At 41.8% G+C, this 20,172-nt stretch overlaps 1 protein-coding gene across 1 annotated transcript; it reads right to left on the reverse strand.

Moving 5' to 3' along the window:
- Positions 1–1,238: 1,238 nt before the first annotated feature.
- On the reverse strand, positions 1,239–16,030 carry mor (SWI/SNF- related protein mor). The gene is made up of 12 exons (XM_080270078.1): positions 15,902–16,030; positions 11,569–11,688; positions 9,799–9,903; positions 8,714–8,882; positions 8,304–8,506; positions 7,538–7,746; positions 6,681–6,933; positions 5,572–5,768; positions 5,232–5,349; positions 4,470–4,574; positions 3,428–3,637; positions 1,239–3,124 (listed from the first exon to the last, which is right to left on the reverse strand). Exons 1-12 carry the CDS (start codon positions 16,013–16,015, stop codon positions 1,988–1,990), a joined length of 2,940 nt encoding a protein of 979 aa, XP_080126204.1. The 5' UTR covers positions 16,016–16,030; the 3' UTR covers positions 1,239–1,987.
- Positions 16,031–20,172: the final 4,142 nt, after the last annotated feature.

Here is a 20,172-nt window from a genome sequence, read left to right on the forward strand (position 1 = left end):
TAGTGGTTTATTTTGCATATTACACTACAACACTGCTATGCTGTTTGTCTAGTTTTCAAACTGACATTGTTTACGTTATAGTACCTGAGGGCTTTATACGCTCTGTTCTCCTTCCCTCACTCTTGTGTTACACTAAAAATGTCTTGAAATAGCAGGAATATTCCACTTTTTTTGCTTTGCGATTTATATGTCATACAAGAAGATACCGAGTGTTGCATTCAGAATAAACTGCTGGGGAAAAGGTATTAAGAAATTTCCAAAGCCACTTAAAATATGGTCCAAACAACTGGAAGAAAAAAAATAAATGACAGGATGAATTTTTAGCACACTGACTATCCCTACCATTATTTTAGTTAAACACCTTTCAAACTCTTAACCTCATCAATCTGACATTTTCTTTTATTCTTGCTAGTGCCTGGTGACTTTACTTTAAGGTGAGGCTTCAAAATGGAAGGGTTAAAATGCTCTAACTCAATTAGTTGGGGTCTATCTTTTGCATTAATAAATCTCTTAAGCACAGGAGGCTGTTAAGATGAATAAACTGTCTTGTACCAGCAATAAAAAATTAAAAAGAAAGTAGCCTTAATTGTTGGTATTGCATATCCCAGTTAATCAAGATGCAAAACTGGTGGACTGCATGCTTAGTTGCCCTTCTGCAGTCCACAATTTTCCTCTTAAGGAACAGAGAGGAATGTCAGGAACCTTTACATCAGAGCTGCCCAGTCATTTTTGTGCCATCACCTGAAGGGAATCCCTCACCCAGATTCACATGCGGAGATCATTCCAAGGTTGAATAATATCACTGAGATAAAAATAAAATACAGAAAATGCTGCAGTCATACTGAAGAGGCCAATGAAAATGGAAGCTTAAAAAAAAAAAAAAAAAAAAAAATCAATTATCGAGGATTTTCTGCTCATTAACATTTGATAACCTGTACAACCAAAACAAGGGAAAAGCTATGATCATATGTCTTATTCTAGAAACCCATTCAATGAGGTGACATTTTTGTATTTTATTCTTTTTACCTCCAAACTATTTTATTCAGCCGGAGAGGGACACCTTCACGCACCTTTTGTACAACTGTTCAACCATCAAGCTCAACAGTTGTATAAAATGTCCCTTAACTCCCTCCCTATCCCCCCAAACAAAGGCAAACTGCAGAAAGGCAATTTCAGTCAGCAGATCACTGGGTTCACATCCAAGTGGGTATGGGGCAATAACAAGATTTTGAGTTCATTTGTCCCTTCACGACAATGGTCTCCTTTTGGGCTGAGTAAAATATTCAGGAGGTACAAAGACGAGAGCAAATGACATCCTCGGGCTGAAAGGGACCATACAAAATGCAGGGATCTGGGTATGACAAGCAAACATGTACCACTGATGTTAAAACTGTGAATTGCTTCTCTGTATAAAAAATTGAGTGCAAACACCAATATTGTTAACTTCAATATATTGGCCTGTTATCACTCAAACTATCTACCTATTTACCTAACACAAATCCTAATGATGTCTCTGGCTACTAATTACAGCTGTGGTGTAGCCATTTTCTCTAGATCTAATTTCTGAACCTATCATAAATTGTTATCACCCTAACCCACTTTTTTTTTTTTCTTTTTTTGACACTCTCATTCCCTTCAGTAGTGGGACATGTTTTATAACTTTGGTGCTGCCCTAAATGTGACATAGCTAGATGCTGTGGAATAGTAAAATGTTTATCCCTGATTCGTGTATCCTGCTGGTGATAGTGTGAGGCAGATGCAGCATGTGACAGAACTTTTGTCCCCGCCTGCAGTCTACCAGTACTGGTGTGCAAAACCGTGAAGCTGAGGCAGCAGAACAGTAAAATTTCCATTCCTGTCTCTGGCCTACTGGTGTACATGTACACCTTTAATGACAAGTAGATGCAGCAGAATAGCAGAATTTTTGTCCCTGCCTCTATTTTGTGTGGAATACTGTGGCAGATTTTATGTGATTGCCTCTAGCCCACTATTGGTGCACTTGTGCCATGGTTGGTGCTGGTGAGTGTGCAGGACTGGCACCCTGAGCTAATTGGTGGAGTGCGTGTTGTCTGGCCCTCATTTCTGCTGCCTTGAGTTGCTCCAGGTGGAACTGCTGTCTCTCCTGCAACAGCTGCTGTCTCTGTAGCTCAAGACTTTCACGTTCTCGATCCATAATTGTTTCTAGCTCCTCAAAGTGACGAAGTTTTATTTCCAGCTTCTTCATTTGTGTCTCAACCAAAAGTGCAACCAGGGATTTTATCTTTCTCTCCTCCACTGCAGCAAGATGTTTAGCTTTCACTGCAGCAGATCCCAAGGCAGCACTTGCTGCTTGTTGCACTGAAGCGTCCTTTCTGAGCCGTTCCCTTTCTGCATCTAGTTTCTTTTCCTCGGGACTTATCTCCTCTTTTTTCTCCTCCTTGGCAACCTCTTCCTTCTCCTCCTTCTTGTTCTCATCCTCCTCCCCTCCTCCTTCCTCTTTCTTTTTCTCCTTTTCTTCCACTGTCTTCTCTTCAGCAGGCTTGTCCACTTCCATGGTCTCATCTTTCTTTTCCTTCTCTCCCTCTTCCTTCTTTTCACCCTCCTCTTTCTTTCCCTCTGCAGCAGCAGCAGCAGCAGCAGCAGCAGCACCAGCACCAGCACCTTCCTTCTTCCCCTCCTCCTTTTCCTTTTCTGCTTCCTCTCCCTCCTTTTTCTCCTCCCCTTCTGGCTCTGTTCCAGCAATACCAGATTTTGCCAGACCTGCAGTGGGGTCAACCTTTCCTTCATTTGTGGCAGCGTGATCTGCAACATTTTTAATATGTGAATCAAGTAGGGCTGCAGGGACCTCATCCTTTATCCTGCAAAACTCATCCATGGCAGCTTTGGCAGCAGAAGCAGCTATACGAGGATCAACCACGGATGCGAGGAATGCCACGGTTGACATGATTGGATTGCCAGACTTGCTGAAGGGAATGGGCTGGTATGCGAGGGGTCCCAAAGCAGACACTCCTGATGAGGGGGACCCCACCTCTGAATCTTCAAGGTACGGGTCCTCTATGGGCAAACGTAGGAACTGCAGGATGCATTCATCCTGGGTCCTGGTGCCCACATGTTCACACACCTTGTTCCAGTCATCTTTGTACATCTGAAAAGTAACAGCGAAATTAATAATGGTCATAATCATATAATCACAAAAATATTCAAAATACAACTCACAAACACTATGTCCTCACTGTAATGCAGTCCAGCACACTCAACTCATGCACCAATGTCTCATAACAAACAAACCACCAACATAATCTCAACTAAAGATCTCCTGGAGCACTTGTTTCAAGCTGCTGGATTTCTACGGTTTACTGGGTTTGGTAGGTGGGAAATTTCAGCTTGCAGTTTACTGGGCTCATATTCTGGTATACTTGGGGCAACAACAAATACACCCAACACTAACCTCCAAAGCCTCAAGCAACAACAGTGTCTCCTGCTCAGTCCATTCCCTGGCCTGGCTGGCAGCAGATTTGTTCTTGAGTGCTCCTGTTTTCTTCGAGTACTGGTCCAGCTTCAGTCCAAAGTCTGTCCCAATAAAGTCTGGGGGTTTCTTGTCTACTGGGGGCTTCTTGTCGAAGTCCATTAGGTGCTTCGCTGCTGACGGTTGGTTCACCTGTAACAAAAGGTTCATCTTTGTAACACCTACAGTCAGTTCATTCGTATCTGGTGGAAATGGACCACTAACGTGTTACTGTAATAATGTCTATAGTCGATGTGTTTTTATCTGACAGAGATGGACCAAAAGCTTAACTGTAGTAAAGTCTAAAGATGATTTGTTTTTACCTGATAAAACTGAGCAACTCTCACAACCTGAATTCTAAGTCATGGCTGATAATGACTGACTCATCTGGTACAAAAGAATGGTTGTTAAAATGCCCCAGTCAGTGGAAAGCACACAAAGAATGTCTGCTTAGGAACAGCTCTTGATGTGTGTTGTGCTGCAAGGATGTCACCTAGCAACAGGTCCTTTATTTTTACATGACGCAGATTTTCGTCCCTTTTCAGCTTATGTAGCTCTGTGACAAAATATGACAATACCACAGCTCTACATCCTTTCCATAACGCTTCTTTGTCACTAGCACTGTGTTCATGTTGATATCTGTTTACAGTTTAGCATTAAAAATGGAAAGATGGCATTCTTAGCATAAGTTAATGTGAAATACAATAACATTACAGTCTGTTTGTCTTTACATCACAGAACTGGGCCACTTCCCAAACTTGATTACCGTACTAGGTCATGGCTGTATGAAATTTGATGAGTATTAAGGGAGGAATGGGACCTTAGTTACCAGTCAAATCTCCTCCTTTTCTAAATCTTCTGTCCACATTCTATTCATCATATTTTGAAGTTCTTCCAACCTTCCTTTTCCCTCTACTGCTATCAAAATAGAGAGATTGATATGATAAACAGGAAGATATAAGGAGGGCTGGCAAGTAATACAGACCTTTGGAGGGTTAATAGACTGTAGGCCAGCTGGTGTATCAGCCAACACGTGGAAGTGTGAGGTGGGCGGAGGTCCCATGGGGGTGGGTCTTGCATCAGCATCAACCTAAGAACAATAAATTACACAGAGTCAGAATTTAGTCCTCACCTACACAGTTCAACTCTATTATCAGTCCTCAATCATACAATTCAACTCTATTATCAGTCCTCTAGTAGCCATACAATTCAACTATACCATGTCCTCACCTACAAAATTTAACTATATCATGTCCTCACCCATACAGTTCAACTATATCATTCGTCCTTACCCATACAATGCAATCGTATCACCATCCTTAATCATTTCTAAATATATGAAATACAGTGTGACTAGGATCCAGAAAGAAAAATATGAAAACACAGACTCAGAACTATCAGTGAAGACTCGGAAGTATATAAAAATTAGCCATTCGCTTGTCATTAACATACAGTAAGCATTTAATTATTGCCTTCATGTAACTACAGTACTACCGTATGAGTGTCAAGCTACATGCCAAATGTTTTTCCACCCATCAGGTGGAGCCAAGATTACAGGTGCCTGGATGGCGAGTGAATGCAAGTGTGGCTCATTGAACTGGACAAGCTTTAGCTAGTATCTCACTGTATCAAGATTTTTCTGGCTCTCTGGACCCTACCTTACTCAATTTTGGGGTTGGAAAAGTCTGAATGATGATGATAAGGATGAGGAGGCGGATGATCACGATGACTTGTGTAACAGGCTCACCTGATAGTTTATTAGCCCCCACTGCTCCAAGAATGCATGTACCCTCATTACAGCACAAACGTCACCAGCCAGGTTACGACGACATGCAGTTGACGTCAGGTATTCTGTTGGGTTCAGTCTGGAAGATAGCAAGAAACAGTGAGGAAAGGTGATTAAACTATCATTGTTAATTACTGTTTTACGTCCATTTACATAGAGAATACTCCTCCACCCTGCTCTGTTCCATGCCAGCTCTCGAATAAGACCTCTTGATCTCTATAAGGCCTCACAATATTTTAACTCTCTTCTCTCTTTAGACCCTAATGGAACTTGTGATCTGCTGCATGACCAAATTACCCACCTATATGTATCAATCATGAAGTTTCGATATGCCAGGTAAATCTCTGGTGTTTTTGACTTGTTCTTGCCATTGAAGAACTCGGGCAGGCCTCGTTTTTCAATGGCATGGATGGCGTTGTAATCAAACCAGGCAGCGTAGCTTGGCACGATGATGTGGTGGGTCTGGTCTGTGGCTGTGTCTTCACTCTCTGTTGCTGGCTGTGGCAGTGAAAAGATCATATAGCTATATATTTAAAAGATCAATTAAAAAAAAATCATTTCATATTTGTTTATAAAGCCTCCAACATGCTTGCATCCATTGGTCTTGGTCACCTAATGGCAGCTCTCCATGCTGCTCAATATCCAACAGCTTCCACACCGTCCTTATATCCTCCTCTCAGTGTACCTCCCACAACCCTACACATCCTGTGCACCCAGTTGTCATTCTCCACCCTCTCATTATCCTAATTCTTACCTATTCAATTGAACAGTGAGTCAGAATTTAAGGGGCTCTGCCCTATCTGACATCAGGGTACTTCTCCCTCTATTACTTCCTTTAAAAAAAAAAAAAAAAAAAAAAAAAAAAAAAAAAAATCATGCATATGATACAATTGTTTCTCTTGAAGAATCCTAACATTTATGTTGGCCATAATACAGCTGATATTTTCTGTAGACCGGAAGATACACCAAGTGCCCAAACCAGCTAACTGCTTCCAACAGTTGCTGGGAATTGTTTGGAAAGAAATCTCAGACATGTAATAAGTTGTGACAATATGCAAGCTCGGCCTGGACGATCACTATCAACTTGTGAGTATTTCCTGCAAAAAGTGATGACTGTAACTAGTTCCCACGTTTATAACCACTCCACTTCTATGATGGGGACAAAAAGATCGTATGAAAACAAAATAAGAAGTTATACAATCAACAAAAGTGGTCTGATTATACAATTTTTTGACATTTTTGGGAAAAAAAAAAAAAGGCTTACTGGCCCTTCAACCTTCTCAGCCTTTCATGCAGTCTCCTTATCCAGATCCATATGTTTCTCACCCTTGTTAGGCTGAACGTTAGACCCAACACTGAATTCCACTATGCTGGAAAAAAAAAAAAAAAAACTTCAGTAAGTATACTCACAGGTCCTTCAATCTTCTCTGTCTTCTCCGCTGTCTCCTCATCCAGATCCATATAATTTCCACCTTTGCTAGGCTGAACCTTTGATCCAGCATTAACTTCTGTTACGTTAGGCTCTGGTGTGGGATCCTCCATATCTCGAGTTAGATCCTCCTCCTCCCCACCCACACCAGTCCCAGTGCTTCCTGCCACGGCACCACTTGCATCTAGCTTTGTCTTCTTTACTGGTTTCCCTGGTGTGTTGGTGTTGCGAGATCTGTTTGGAGAAAGAAGGGACAGATTTAATGTTTTAATTTTGTGAGGGCTGGTGGCGACAATCATCCTCTCAGTTGATATGTTGCTGTCTACTTCTTCCTTCACCTTTATCATTCTTTTACTGTGCATGTCCTCCTCTCTTCCTGTTTCTCACCATCATCCACTCACTTGATGTAGTGCTACCTACTTCTTCCCTCACCCTTATTGTTCTTTCTATGTCTGCCCTCCTCTCTTCCTATTTCTCCCATCTATCCTGTTACTTTTTATTACTCTTCTTTCTGTTTCCGATGACTTGACATTGAGTGGCAAGCCCAATGTTTCCTGTTGTCCAGGAAATCATTTACAATGCTGGATGGTAACCCTTATGTTTTCCCTATGTGTAACCAAAAGGGTTGGTGGAGGGTTAGTGTTCCTCCCTGTAAAACAACTAACTCAAGGACAAACGGCCACTCCTTATGGGATTGTGGCATCTGGCTGTAGACAGATAAACAGAATTTTGTGAGGTTGTATTTTTTTTTTCTACCATTTCATCACTGGTCTTTTTCTCCTGTTCCTCTTTGTATCACCAATGGATGGAGAATGAGGGACTGAATGGACTGACCCACCCTTTCCGTTTGGTTCTGGGAGATGGGGGAGATCGAGGCCTCTTCTTGGCATTCTTCTTTTTCTTATCTGGATCTGAGAGACCCATGGTGTCATCTACACTAAGGCAGGATCGGTGCTTCTTTTTAGTGCCATTTTCGTCCACCTCGTAATCCTCCTCATTCATCCATTCATTGTATGACTCCAAGTCTTGAAGCCAGTTTGCACACACCTGAAAAAGTATTTTTATGTCAATGCAGACCAAATTTCATAATCATCATCATCCACACCATTCCCATGCCTGGTATAAAACAGCCTTTACTGCTCTTTGTATTCATGTTCTGAATAGGTGGATGAAACATCAGAAAATGTTCCCCAGTGAATCTTCCTGTTTTTATACATCTGCTGTTTTAATCAACACATCACGATCATAAAGGAGGTTTGATACAATATAAGAAATACACCAACCACCTGGAACGACACATATAAAAGAACATGAACAGCAATAATGTCCAATAAGAAATCACAGTTTACCTGAGTAAAGATAGTTTGTTTATTGTATAAATGCTTGAATGTGTCAGCAATGTTCACCAGATGGCAGCTCTAAACACTATGATATATGGCAACATCTCAGTACAAATCATAAGCTCTGAGGTTATCTTCAAAATCCACTCTTCTTCCACACCAGCTACCATCCTTTCACCACAACCAGCATCCTTCTATACTGCATCATCATCACTAATCCCTCAAAGAAGTGTTGTGACTAGCAAAGTTGTCTCTCACTCTCACCTTCCACTGGCCATCAAAAAATTGTGGTGACTCTGGGGGGTCATAATCCAGCTCGACTCCTGTGGCCCACGAGTCATACGAGTCTGGCATGTAGTAGAAATGGAACAGAGTCTGTCGATCCCGCCTCATAACTGCGCGAGCAAATTCGTCATCAAGAGGATCTTGCTCATCATATACTACGTGTGTAGCCTCCTCTTCCTCTTCTGTGGGAGAATGGATAATGCATCATCATCATCATCATCATCATTAGCATTACCCTAACAATATTTCCATTTGAAAAATAAGCTCTTTAAGTTCCAAAGGGTGCATGCATGGACAGGGATGAATGCATGCACCACACATGCAAGTTCTCTCTCTCTCTTTCCACTACAAAGTCTACAGCAAACAAAAACTCAGCTAATTCTACGTACCAACAACTTTTCCACCATGGCGGGTAATGATATCCTTAAGTTCTGTGCGCAGTTCCTTGTCCACCTCTGCCTGAATGAACACTGATGGCTTGTTCCAACACTTGTTGCTCACCAGACACTTCTCTATCTCACGGAACAACTCAATGTTGGCGTCCTTACGTGATGGTGACTGCATGGAGAAAGTTAACAAAATGTAGTAAATCATCATCATCATCTAAACCTATTTCCTCATGTAAAAATGAAGTGAGATAGGGTCCAGAGATCAAGAAAAAACTGACAGAAGGAGAACTTGTAAAAGTCTGACAAACTTAAGGAGCCACACACTCATTCAACCCAAAGTTCTGCTGCCACCTCACAGGCAAAAACATCCACACTCCCAGGCTTCAAACAACTCATTAACTAATGTATTTAAATACGGGCTATTCTCTTTATACCTCCATCATCCTTATTTGATGCTTTGCTTCTAATATCACAGAAAAACACCAGTACCAAAAACCTGCTTATTAACCCCTGCCAGGCTGATGCTTTGTAAGGTAGTTTACCTCTCCTCAGTCACTGTTTTATAAGCAATGTAAATTGTACCTCATGTGAAGCTTGGCCCACGCAGACCTTCATTGTGCCTCATCTGATGTCTGCAGTTCAGCAAGCGTTAAAAGTGTATCTAGCTATAGTGTGATTCCTTAATCTCATAAGGAGTGGCCACAAACATATCACCTCCATGTCACCCTGTCCTCTGCCATTTAGTTGCTCCCCCACCTACTCACATTCCCTATCTCATGAATCTCTCCACTCCAATCCTCCATCTTATCCTCGATCTCACTCTCCCCCTCCCCTTTCCATCTCACTCACATTCAGAAGTACATACTGTACTTATGGTCACTCTCATTTTCTATCATCTCCACATGACAAACCATCTCTAAGTATTTCTCAACATATTTATCACATCCACATCAATACCACAACACTTCTTTTCTTCTTTATTTGTGTGTCTGTCTATCCATTTAATTCCACAGCTCCTCTCAAATGACTCTATTAAAAGGAAATTACCAACAAAAATGACAAAATTGCATGCTCAACCTACATACCTGAAAGTCAAACCTGCGCCATCCCTGATCACTCTTGTACTTGTAAACAGTGCTCAGTATGTGGCACAGACCACCACCAGGCTTGAAGTCCAGGAAACACTTCATCTGTAACACAAATAGTTGTTACCATCTTCATACTTTCTTCCAGCCTAAGGATGGGCTGAGGTTAACGCCTTCAATCCAAGATGTACTGTATTTTATTGAAATCTAGCAATCGCTGGACAACTTTATTCAGCTTGGGAGAGACTCTGTGAACCAAAGGTATTCTATTTGGCATAGGCTTCAGTAACACCCTCACTACTTGAGATCAGTCCTGTGCTGAATAATATCAACTACAGTAGTTGCAGCATGAATTAAATATAAAATGTCATCAGACTGCAGAAGATAATACTGTACACAGGTACTTAAAGGGGAGCTTGGGATATAATTAATTTAATACAAAAAGTTACATTTATGTAACAGACATTGTTACAGTATGATGGGGATCCAATAATTGGCTACGGTAGTAGTAATAACAGCAATACCAGGCTTATTTGAATGTGAACCTGATGACTTGCATATTGAAGCTGTCTTTCTTCAGCAGTCCACCATCCTCCTTTAGGGGATAGGGAGGGGACTGAGGGGTGTTTGTACTGTATTGCCCAGCAGCTACACCACCTAGCCAGACAGCTACACAACCTGGTCATATTGGTGCCACCACATAAAATCTTCAACACCCTTCTGAAGATCTGGCAAATACATCGTTAATCTATCTATAGCCCGACGCCCTAATCCCGCAAAGGGTGGCCGCAGACAAAACGCCTCCAAGTCACTCTGTCACCCACCATTTGACTACCCTCCCCCCAACTCACCCCCTCCTCCCTCATATACATCGTTAAAAATTCAAATAATTCACAACATGCATTAACCCACCTAAGACTACGGCTAAGTTTTGCTACAGTTGATTTCTGTTCACTTAAGGGAACTAGGTCAGTCCAACTATTTGATCGCTAACGCACAGCTGTATGAAGTTCAGCGAGTTTTAGCTATATGGTAAGAATGAATCTCCTTGATTGCTAGTCAAACCACCCTTCTAACCTAACTACATCTGGACATCAACTGAGCTGTAAGGAGTTAGGGGTTACTCTCAGGTTAGAAGTTACTACAGAGCAAGTGTGCACAGACCAAAATACAGCACTGGTAATCTTCAAACAATTATGGAAAGATAACTGATTCCCTGACAGTAAAAACAGCTGGATAATTCAACTGGCAATGTTGGAAAGGGTGACCATGAATAACCTGCCTCCATGCTGCCCTGGCCTTCACCATCTGGCTGTTCATCCTCCAATTTCTACAACCCTCATTCACATGCCCATCCTCAACTCCCATACCAGCTTTCTTACAAATCCCTTTACATACACCTCCAACATCATCTTACCTTCAGGCTGCCCTCCCTTCAATTCACACCACCCTCATTCACATACCTCTCAACTTTCAAACACTGATTTCTTCAAAATTCCTTTGCCTATCCATCCATCACCATCTTACCATTAGGCTGCCCTCCCTCCAATTCACACCCTCCTCATTCCATTGCCTTTCCTAAACTCCAATCTCTCGCTTTCTTACAAATTCCTTGAGATGTCCAAACATCGTCTTACAATCGGGCTGCCATCCCTGCAATTCACACCATATATACTCTCCTCAATTCCCACACCTTTACATATCTATCCACTACATTTCTGGGGTTGTGCAAATTTACTAGTAAAAAAAAATACAGAAAAAATAACTCACTGGTAATTTTGTCATGGGTGCTTTTCCAACTTTGGGTCCAAAATTGTCCTCCATGAACTGTAGCAGCTGCACCACCAACTGTGAAAGCCCCTTGTTGGTGGGTGGGTCTGCCTGCACATGCTGTAATAAAAAAAAATAAAAATAAATAAATAAATAAATAAATACTGTAATTAAACTCTTGACTTTAACTTGGTATAAATTACCATGGCGAGTGATGAGAAGGGTGGGTGGTGAACTGAATGAAAGGAAGGCAATGATTGATTATGTGTGTGTGGATGAAAGGATGCGAAGATGTGTGAAGGATGCAAGAGTGTATAGAGGTTGGGGGAGTGGACTTTCTGACCACTACTTGGTGGTGGCCAGAATTAGAATGCAAGTAAGATGGAGGAATAGAAGAAGGGAAAGACGAGAGGAAGGAGTAGTTGCAAGGAGAGTGGAAAGGTTACAAGAGGATGAGAAAAAGGCAGAGTATAAGAGAGAAGTGGAGGAACGATTGGGCAAATATGAATTGGAGCAGATGGGAGATGTGGAAGGTGTCTGTAGGATATTTACAGAAGAAATATGTGCAGCATGTGATGTGATGTGTGGAAGGAAGAGAAGACGGAAGGGGGTGCAAGGAACAGCGTGGTGGACTGAAGAGGTGAAACAGGCTGTGGCACAAAAGAAGAAAGCATACAATGAATGGATGAGAAACAGGGCCATGGAAGAAGTTGAGAGGCGGAAGAGAGAGTTATATGTGGAAAGAAAGAGAGAGGTGAAAAGATTAGTAAGAGAGAGTAAGAAGAGAGTGGATGAGGAATTTGGAAGGAATTTGAGTGTAAAGTGGAGGGACTGTAAGAAAATGTTCTGGAGAGAAGTGAAAAGAGTAAGACAGGGTGGAAGTGAAGTTAGAAGGGGAGTGAAAGATAAAAATGGTAGATTACTAGTGGAGAAGGGAGAAAAAGTGAGCAGATGGAGAGAACACTTTAAGGAATTGTTGAACGTAGAGGATGGAAGTACTGCGAGTATAAGTGGCTGGGGAATGGCTGGGAGAAGGAGGGAGGTGAGATGACAGGAAGAAATCAGTAGGATAGAAGTTGTGGAAGCAATGAAGAAAGTTAAATCGGGGAAAGCCCCAGGAATTGATGGAGTGTGTGGTGAAATGCTGAACCATGGGGGAGAGATAGTAGTAGAATGGATGTGGAAGATGTGCAGATTGGCCTGGGAGGAAGGTCGAGTCCCGGAGGATTGGAAGTCAGGTATAATTATTCCCTTGTACAAAGGAAAAGGGGAAAAAGAAGTGTGTGGTAATCATAGGGGCATTTGTCTTCTTAGTATAATAGGAAAAGTGTATGGTAGGATACTTATAGACAGAGTTAGAGAAAGAACAGAGAAATTAGTTGGAGAAGAACAGGGAGGCTTTAGGAAGGGAAGAGGTTGTGTAGATCAGATATTCATTCTTAGATCTTTAGTGGAAAAGTTTCTAGAGAAGGGAAAGAAGTTGTATGCAGCTTTCATGGATTTGGAGAAAGCATATGACAGGGTGGATAGACAAGGATTGTGGAAAGTGTTAAGAATATATGGAGTAGATGGGAAGTTGTTGAATGCTGTGAAGAGTATGTACGATGGTGCGAAGGCTGCAGTGCGTGTGGATAGTGAACTAAGTGAATTTTTCTCTTTGAAAGTTGGTTTGAAACAGGGATGTGTCATGTCTCCATGGTTGTTCAATCTGTACATGGATGGGGTAATAAAAGAGGTACAAGGTAGGGTAGTGGATGTTGGAGTGGTCCTGGTGAGAGAGGATAGTGTTTGGAAACTCCCTGTACTGTTGTTTGCAGATGATACTGTGTTGTTGAGTGAAGACGAAGGGGAGCTGCAAGGCTTGGTGGATGAGTTTGAGAGAGTGTGTAAGAAACGGAATCTAAAGATGAATGTAGGGAAGAGTAAAGTGATGGTCTTTGAGAGAGGTGAAGTTAGTGAATGTACAGCGAGGTTGGATGGTGAGGAATTGGAAAATGTGAGTACAGTACATTTAAGTACTTGGGTAGTGTGATGAGTAAGGATGGAGGTTTGGAAGGTGAAGTGCTTGAAAGGGTACAGCAGGGAAGAAAGGTTGCTGGTTCTTTGAAAGCAGTGATAAGAAACAGGGATGTGAGCATGGAAGTGAAAAAGTTACTACCGTACATGACAGTATTGTGATACCAACTCTAACGTACGGAAGTGAAGCTTGGACATTGTTGGAAGGACACAAGTCAAGAGTGAGAGCAGTGGAAATGAGTTATTTAAGAGGAGCCTGTGGAGTCACATGGAGAGACAGGCTGATGAATGAGGATATAAAGGAGCATTGTGGTGTGGATGTGGATGTGATAGGAAGCGTTATGAGGAACACACTGAGGTGGTTTGGCCATGTGGAGAGGATGGAGGGTGAGAGACTGACGAAGAGAGTGTATGTGAGTGAGGTGGAGGGGGGAAGAGGGAGGGGGAGGCCGAAGATGAGATGGAGGGATGGGGTGGAGAGGTATATGAGAGAGGTGGGTGTGAGTTGGGAGCAGGGCAGTGAAATGGCAGGGGACAGGGCGACTTGGAGGCGATTTGTTTGTGGCCACCCCAAACGGGATTGAGGCGTCTGGCAATAGATAGATAGATAGATAGAAATTACCATTTCATTCTGAATACAGTCTTAAGTTATAGCTAATACATGATTAACTTTAGAATATGATACTAATCATGAAGAAGTGATATGGAATGGATGCAGGGCGGCAATACTTCCGTATCCACCTCCTACATAATACAACCTGAAAAGACACTCTTCAAGCCGACACAGGACTACCTTATTTTCTTTGTTCAGTTTTTTCTTTACCAAACTTCTTCATGTGACTGAGTATTTTCTGAGTTCTGAGGTTTTTTATTTAAAAAAAATAAGAGGTGAGTAACATTTAACATGATATCTGTTTGCAATCCCCAACAGCATCAAAGATAGACAGATGCCATTTTGAGCACCGAAGACTGATGGACGCCATCTCAGAATGCCATTTTTGGCACAAAAATACCCTTATCAGTGCAGGTTTATCCAAACATAACCCAATCTTTCAAAACAACCCAATTTAACTTCTCCAAACATAATCTTATCTATAATAACCTAACCAAACCAGTTCCTCAGACAACTGTTTTTTCCTTGTTTCTTTAGGGATCCTCTTCAAACTTGAAAATGCACTTCTGTGTGTTCGTTTCATTTTTAAAGGCTCCAACATGCTTGCATGCATCAGCCTCGGTCACTCATGCTAATGGCGGCTCTCCATGCTGCTCGATCTCTGATAACTTCCCTACTCAGTTCCTTATCCCTGAGGTCACACTCAATGACCTCGTCCTAGGTCTTTTACGGTCTACCTCTCGCAACCCTACCCCTAAGGTTAACAGTTCCCACTTACATCACCCATCCTCTTCACAAGCCCAAACCATCAATCTCATTCTACCTCTCCTCATCACAAAACCAATACACTTCAGTCCTGTCCTATCTCTCAACTCTTCCATTGTAAACCTAGTCCCCCCAGGCCTTGCACTCAGGAATGCACTGCACATTCACCTTATCACTCATTTCTGTACACCTCTACAAAAGCTCTAAATCAATTTAAAGGAAGTTTTATATATATATATATATATATATATATATATATATATATATATATATATATATATATATATATGTAGTCCCACATTTCCCTTAAGTAGATCCCTGCAGAAAGAGGAAAGCATTTGCCTAGTTAAGATAAACAAACAATGCCTATACCACCAACCCTCTCTCTCTTACACACCTGCACCACCAACTGTGGTACACCCCTACTAGTGGGTGGGTCTGCCTGAACATGCTGTAGGAGAAACACAAACACTGTACTTGGTTTGTTTACAACTGATGGAACAGAATTGGGTTACTCTCACAATCTGATCACTACGAGGTAGAAATGAATCTCCTAAGGTTAGTAGTTAAAGCAACATAAACATTAGTCAAGTCCATGGGTGTACACAGTATATAAATTGGTACGATCTTGGAAGTCTGAAGAGCCCTTTCAAGACTCGATACGGTACCCGGTAATGGAATATACGGAGACCTTCATGGCTCGGGGTAACATTCACACGTATTTACTAAAGTCACTGTCTTAGGTACGCTTTAAAACTGCAAGAAGAAAGAGAAATACTGGAAGACTCTGCATCAAACTTTTCTTGTCATTTTTACAAATAAAAATCGCTGTAACGACAGGGAATTGATGGAAAGTTTATGTCACACCGGGCCCCGGCCCAGGCGGCATCAAATTCAAGTAATTTTTCTGTGCTATTACCCCGTCTCGCCACACTTTACCTTCTTAGCATTCTTGGTGAGCCATGTCTTGACATTCTCGAACTGTGAGACGGTCTCGGAGGACTCGTAGTACTTGACATTAGGCCCACCATCCTTCCTTGGGTTGATCGCCATCTCACCCCACAACACAAACCCTCAGACAATAACAAAGATGGCGGCCACAGCGTCACTATAACACGCGCACACGGACAAAACACAACATTACCCCTTCCCCCCCACCCCTCAAGACTTATGCATTATAATATATATATATATATATATATATATATATATATATATATATATATATGTGCATATATACGTGTATAAATATATATATATATATATATATATATATATATATATATATATGTGTGTGTGTGTGTGTGTGTGTGTATGTGTGTATAAATATATACAGTGTATATATATATATATATATATATATATATATATATATATATATATATATATATATACTGTATATAGAGAGAGAGAGAGAGAGAGGAAGACCTTCTAGCGGCAAATCTGCGATAGACATTGAGGAATGTAAAGAGAGGAAGTGTACTGTACGAGGTTGGTTGATGGTAGGGGGATGAATATAGTTTTGAATGGTGAGTTGCTTCAGGAGGTAGAGTGTTTTAAATATTTAAGGTCACATGTTGCTGTGGATGGAAGAATAGATGCAGAAGTGAAGTTTAGAGTGAATGAAGTAGGTAAGGTGCTGGGAGGAATGAAAAAAGTGTTTAGATGTCGTTCGCTTAGAATGGATGTAAAGAGAAGGCTGTATGAGGGTGTTGTACCGACTGCGTTATATGGGGCTGAAACATGGAATATGGGTGTAGCAGAGAGGAAAAGTTTGAATGTAATGGAGATGAGGTGTCTGAGGAGTATGTGTGGAGTGACGCCTATGGATCGAGTGCGAAATGATGAAGTGCGATGAACTGGAGTTGTTCGGGAGATGGCTGGTAGAGTTGAGCAGAGGGTGTTGCGATGGTTTGGGCATATGGAGAGAATGGCTAATGAGCGATTGGTGAAAAAGATAACTAGATATGATGTGAGAGGTGTAAGGCTGAAAGGGAGACCACGAATAGGATGGATGGACAGTGTGAAGAGAGAGCTGGATGCGAGAGGGATGTCTGTTGAGCAAGGAAGAGTGGCTGCGCGTGACAAAAATAAATGGAGAGAAATTGTGAATGAATAAATGATGACGCAGCCCTGAGGGGATATTCTTTTTCATTTGGTCTGATCAGCTAGTCAGGTCAGGTGCGGGTAAGGGGATGGGTCTATTTTGATGTGGCAGGGGTAAACCAGCTCTGCTGTCGGGCCCTGCTGCGGATGTCACTGATTGCACTGCGCAGTTGAACCTTGTGCGGTGTGGTGCGGTGAGGATCTGTCCCTTCTCCCCTTTGGGGCTAAGTTGCGAATGTGTTTGAATGGATGAGTAAATGGGGAGTGTGTCGTCCTGTCTTGGCTACCTCCCTTTCCTTGGGGGAAGCAGCCTAGGTATATATATATATATATATATATATATATATATATATATATATCTATATATATATATATATATATATATATATATATATATATATATATACCATTTTCTGCTCAATGCACTTTAACTTTCATTTCATCTATCTTTCTATTTATCTATCTATTTAACCTGATGCCTTAATCCCGTAAAGAGGTGGCCATAAACAAATGGTCTCCACATCACCCTATCCTCCACCTTCAGGGTGCCCTGTCTCCAACTTACGCACCCCTCCCTCATACAAGGGCGCAGCTAGGATTTTGTTATGGGGGCCCTGAGCTTTATCCTCGTCCTCCCTTGGCTGCACCTATGCATATAAACATTGAGGCTTGAGAGCGAGTGAATATTCAGCAGATACTGGGAGCACATCAAACAAGCTCGTGTCTGAATCACGGGAGAACATCAAACAAGCTCGTCTGTTAATCTTGGGAGCACATCATAAAAACTCGTGTCTGAATCCTGGGAGCACATCAAACAAGCTCGTGTGTGAATCCTGGGAGCACATCAGACAAGCTCGTGTGTGATATTTAATGGGAAATTACGTCATCTAAGCCAAAAGATCGTAAGAGGGACGGCGGAGGAGGAGGCGGTGAAAGCAACAACGATGTCAGCATCAACAAAGATGGAACTCGGTAAATATGATGCATTACTGTAGGATAATGATAACGCCTTAAGCTATGAAATCTGCAAACTCTGGTATCGTATTCAGTGCGATGAACTAGGCCAACAGAATTATTCATTCATCGTAGATGAGGATGCAGGACAACTATTACACAGGAACATATAAATGGGGGTACGAAAAAATGCAAACACCTGAAAAAAGCCTGAGAAACAGCCAAAAGATACCTGTACAACGTATGAGTGTTAGAAGCTCACACACACACACACACACACACACACACACACACACACACACACACACACACACAGACGGGTCGAACTTTGTCTTGACCTGTGACCTTGTCCTTTGACCTATTGTTCTGTTAAAAATCTGTGTCGTCCTTGGCTGTTCCTTAACTGTTCAACCATGTTTTATTAAAATCAGATAAAAACTGTTCAAGTTATCTCACAGCCGAAATACTTCTCATGGTAGTTCCGGCCGTGAGATACGAAACTGACGCAATTTTTATTCGACGTTAACAAAAATTGGTAGAAGGGTTGAGAGACAGCCTATGACACAAGCCATTTTTTTTTTTTTTTTTTTTTATAGAACAATAGCTAAATATCAGTGCCGCAGGGCATGGTTGATGTAGACCTTGCCCTTGTCACCTTGACCTGTGAGGTATTCGAAAAAACGAGAGCAATTCCAGAAGCTTTCATATTTTAAAGATGTAAACAATCCGAATGATGTTTAGTTCACAGCTGAGTGGTGACATCATACCACTCACACCCACGCAACACCACACCACTAACTTACACATTACTCATACCACTTCACCGCTACAACACCTAACTCACGTACCGCTCATATCACACCACACCAAACTCCTTGCACCACACCACAATATACTTCTTGCATCATACCAAACACACCACACCAAACCACACCACTAACATACACATTACTCATACCACTTCACCGCTACAATACCTTACTCACGTACCGCTCGTATCACACTACACCACATTCCTTACATCATACCACAAAATGCTTCTTATATCATACCAAACACACCACACCTTACCACACCACACTAGAAAATACTTCTTGCATCATACCAAACGCCACACCAAACTACACCTTACCAAACCACACCATACCATATCACACTCCTTGCACCACGCCACACCACAAAATATTCTTGCATCATACCAAACCACACCATACCATGCCACACTCCAAGCACCACACCACAAAATATTCTTGCACCACACCATACCACACCACACCACACCACACCATTTCCTGCGCCACGCTCTTAAGTCATGGGAGAGGAGTGACGTAAGTGGTTTGTTTGTTTCTTAAGTTCGTCCAGAATAATTTGTGTTACGTTATTTTCCTTTCCAACATCATTTTTCTTTTTTCTTTCTTTAAGGTTTCGTCTTTCCTTTTGACTATCCTTACATTATTATTCTACTGATGGTCATGGGGGGATTGATATGCCTCCGGGAACATAGTGCCTCATCTGTTAGAGTTAAGTACATGATTACTATAGAATAATAATAATAATAATGATAATAATGATGATGATGATGATAATAATAATAATAATAATAATAATAATAATAATAATAATAATAATAATAATGATAATAATAATAATAATCGCCACTACCACCATCATGTTCACCATCATCATCACAGTGCCGTGAAAATCAAATCCATACTTGGAAAAGTTTGTAAAAAGGATACATAATTTCGGCCGGATTCTCTCTCTCTCTCTCTCTCTCTCTCTCTCTCTCTCTCTCTCTCTCTCTCTCTCTCTCTCTCTCTCTCTATACCCCGCCCCCGGAGCCGCAGTGAGGTGAGTGGAGGAAGGATGAGCTAGTTAAGAAGTGACTACCACAGTGCCAACACCAACACCACCACAGTGCCATAATTACCACAGTGCCAACACCACCACAGTGCCAACATCATCACAGTGTCAGCACTATCACAGTGCCAACATTACCACAGCGCCATTACTACCACCACAGTGCCAACACTACCACCACAGTGCCAACACCACCACAGTGCCAACATCACCACAATGCCAACACCACCACAGTACCAACACCACTACAATATCAACACCACTACAATGCCAACACCACCACAGTGCCA

Source organism: Coenobita brevimanus, chromosome 39, assembly GCF_032717465.1.
Source record: "Coenobita brevimanus isolate Jiangsu-jjx chromosome 39, ASM3271746v2, whole genome shotgun sequence".
NCBI classification, from domain to species: Eukaryota; Metazoa; Arthropoda; class Malacostraca; order Decapoda; family Coenobitidae; genus Coenobita; species Coenobita brevimanus.

What these genes read in the sequence shown, in the direction of transcription:
- mor (XM_080270078.1), bottom strand. Translation starts at nt 16,015, where the DNA reads ATGGCGATCAACCCAAGGAAGGATGGTGGGCCTAATGTCAAGTACTAC. An exon ending in TTCATGATTGATACATATAG is followed by an intron (nt 5,350 to 5,571) that starts GTGGGTAATTTG and finishes GCTATCTTCCAG; the next exon opens with ACTGAACCCAACAGAATACC. An exon ending in AGTCTATTAACCCTCCAAAG is followed by an intron (nt 3,638 to 4,469) that starts GTCTGTATTACT and finishes CTTTTGTTACAG; the next exon opens with GTGAACCAACCGTCAGCAGC.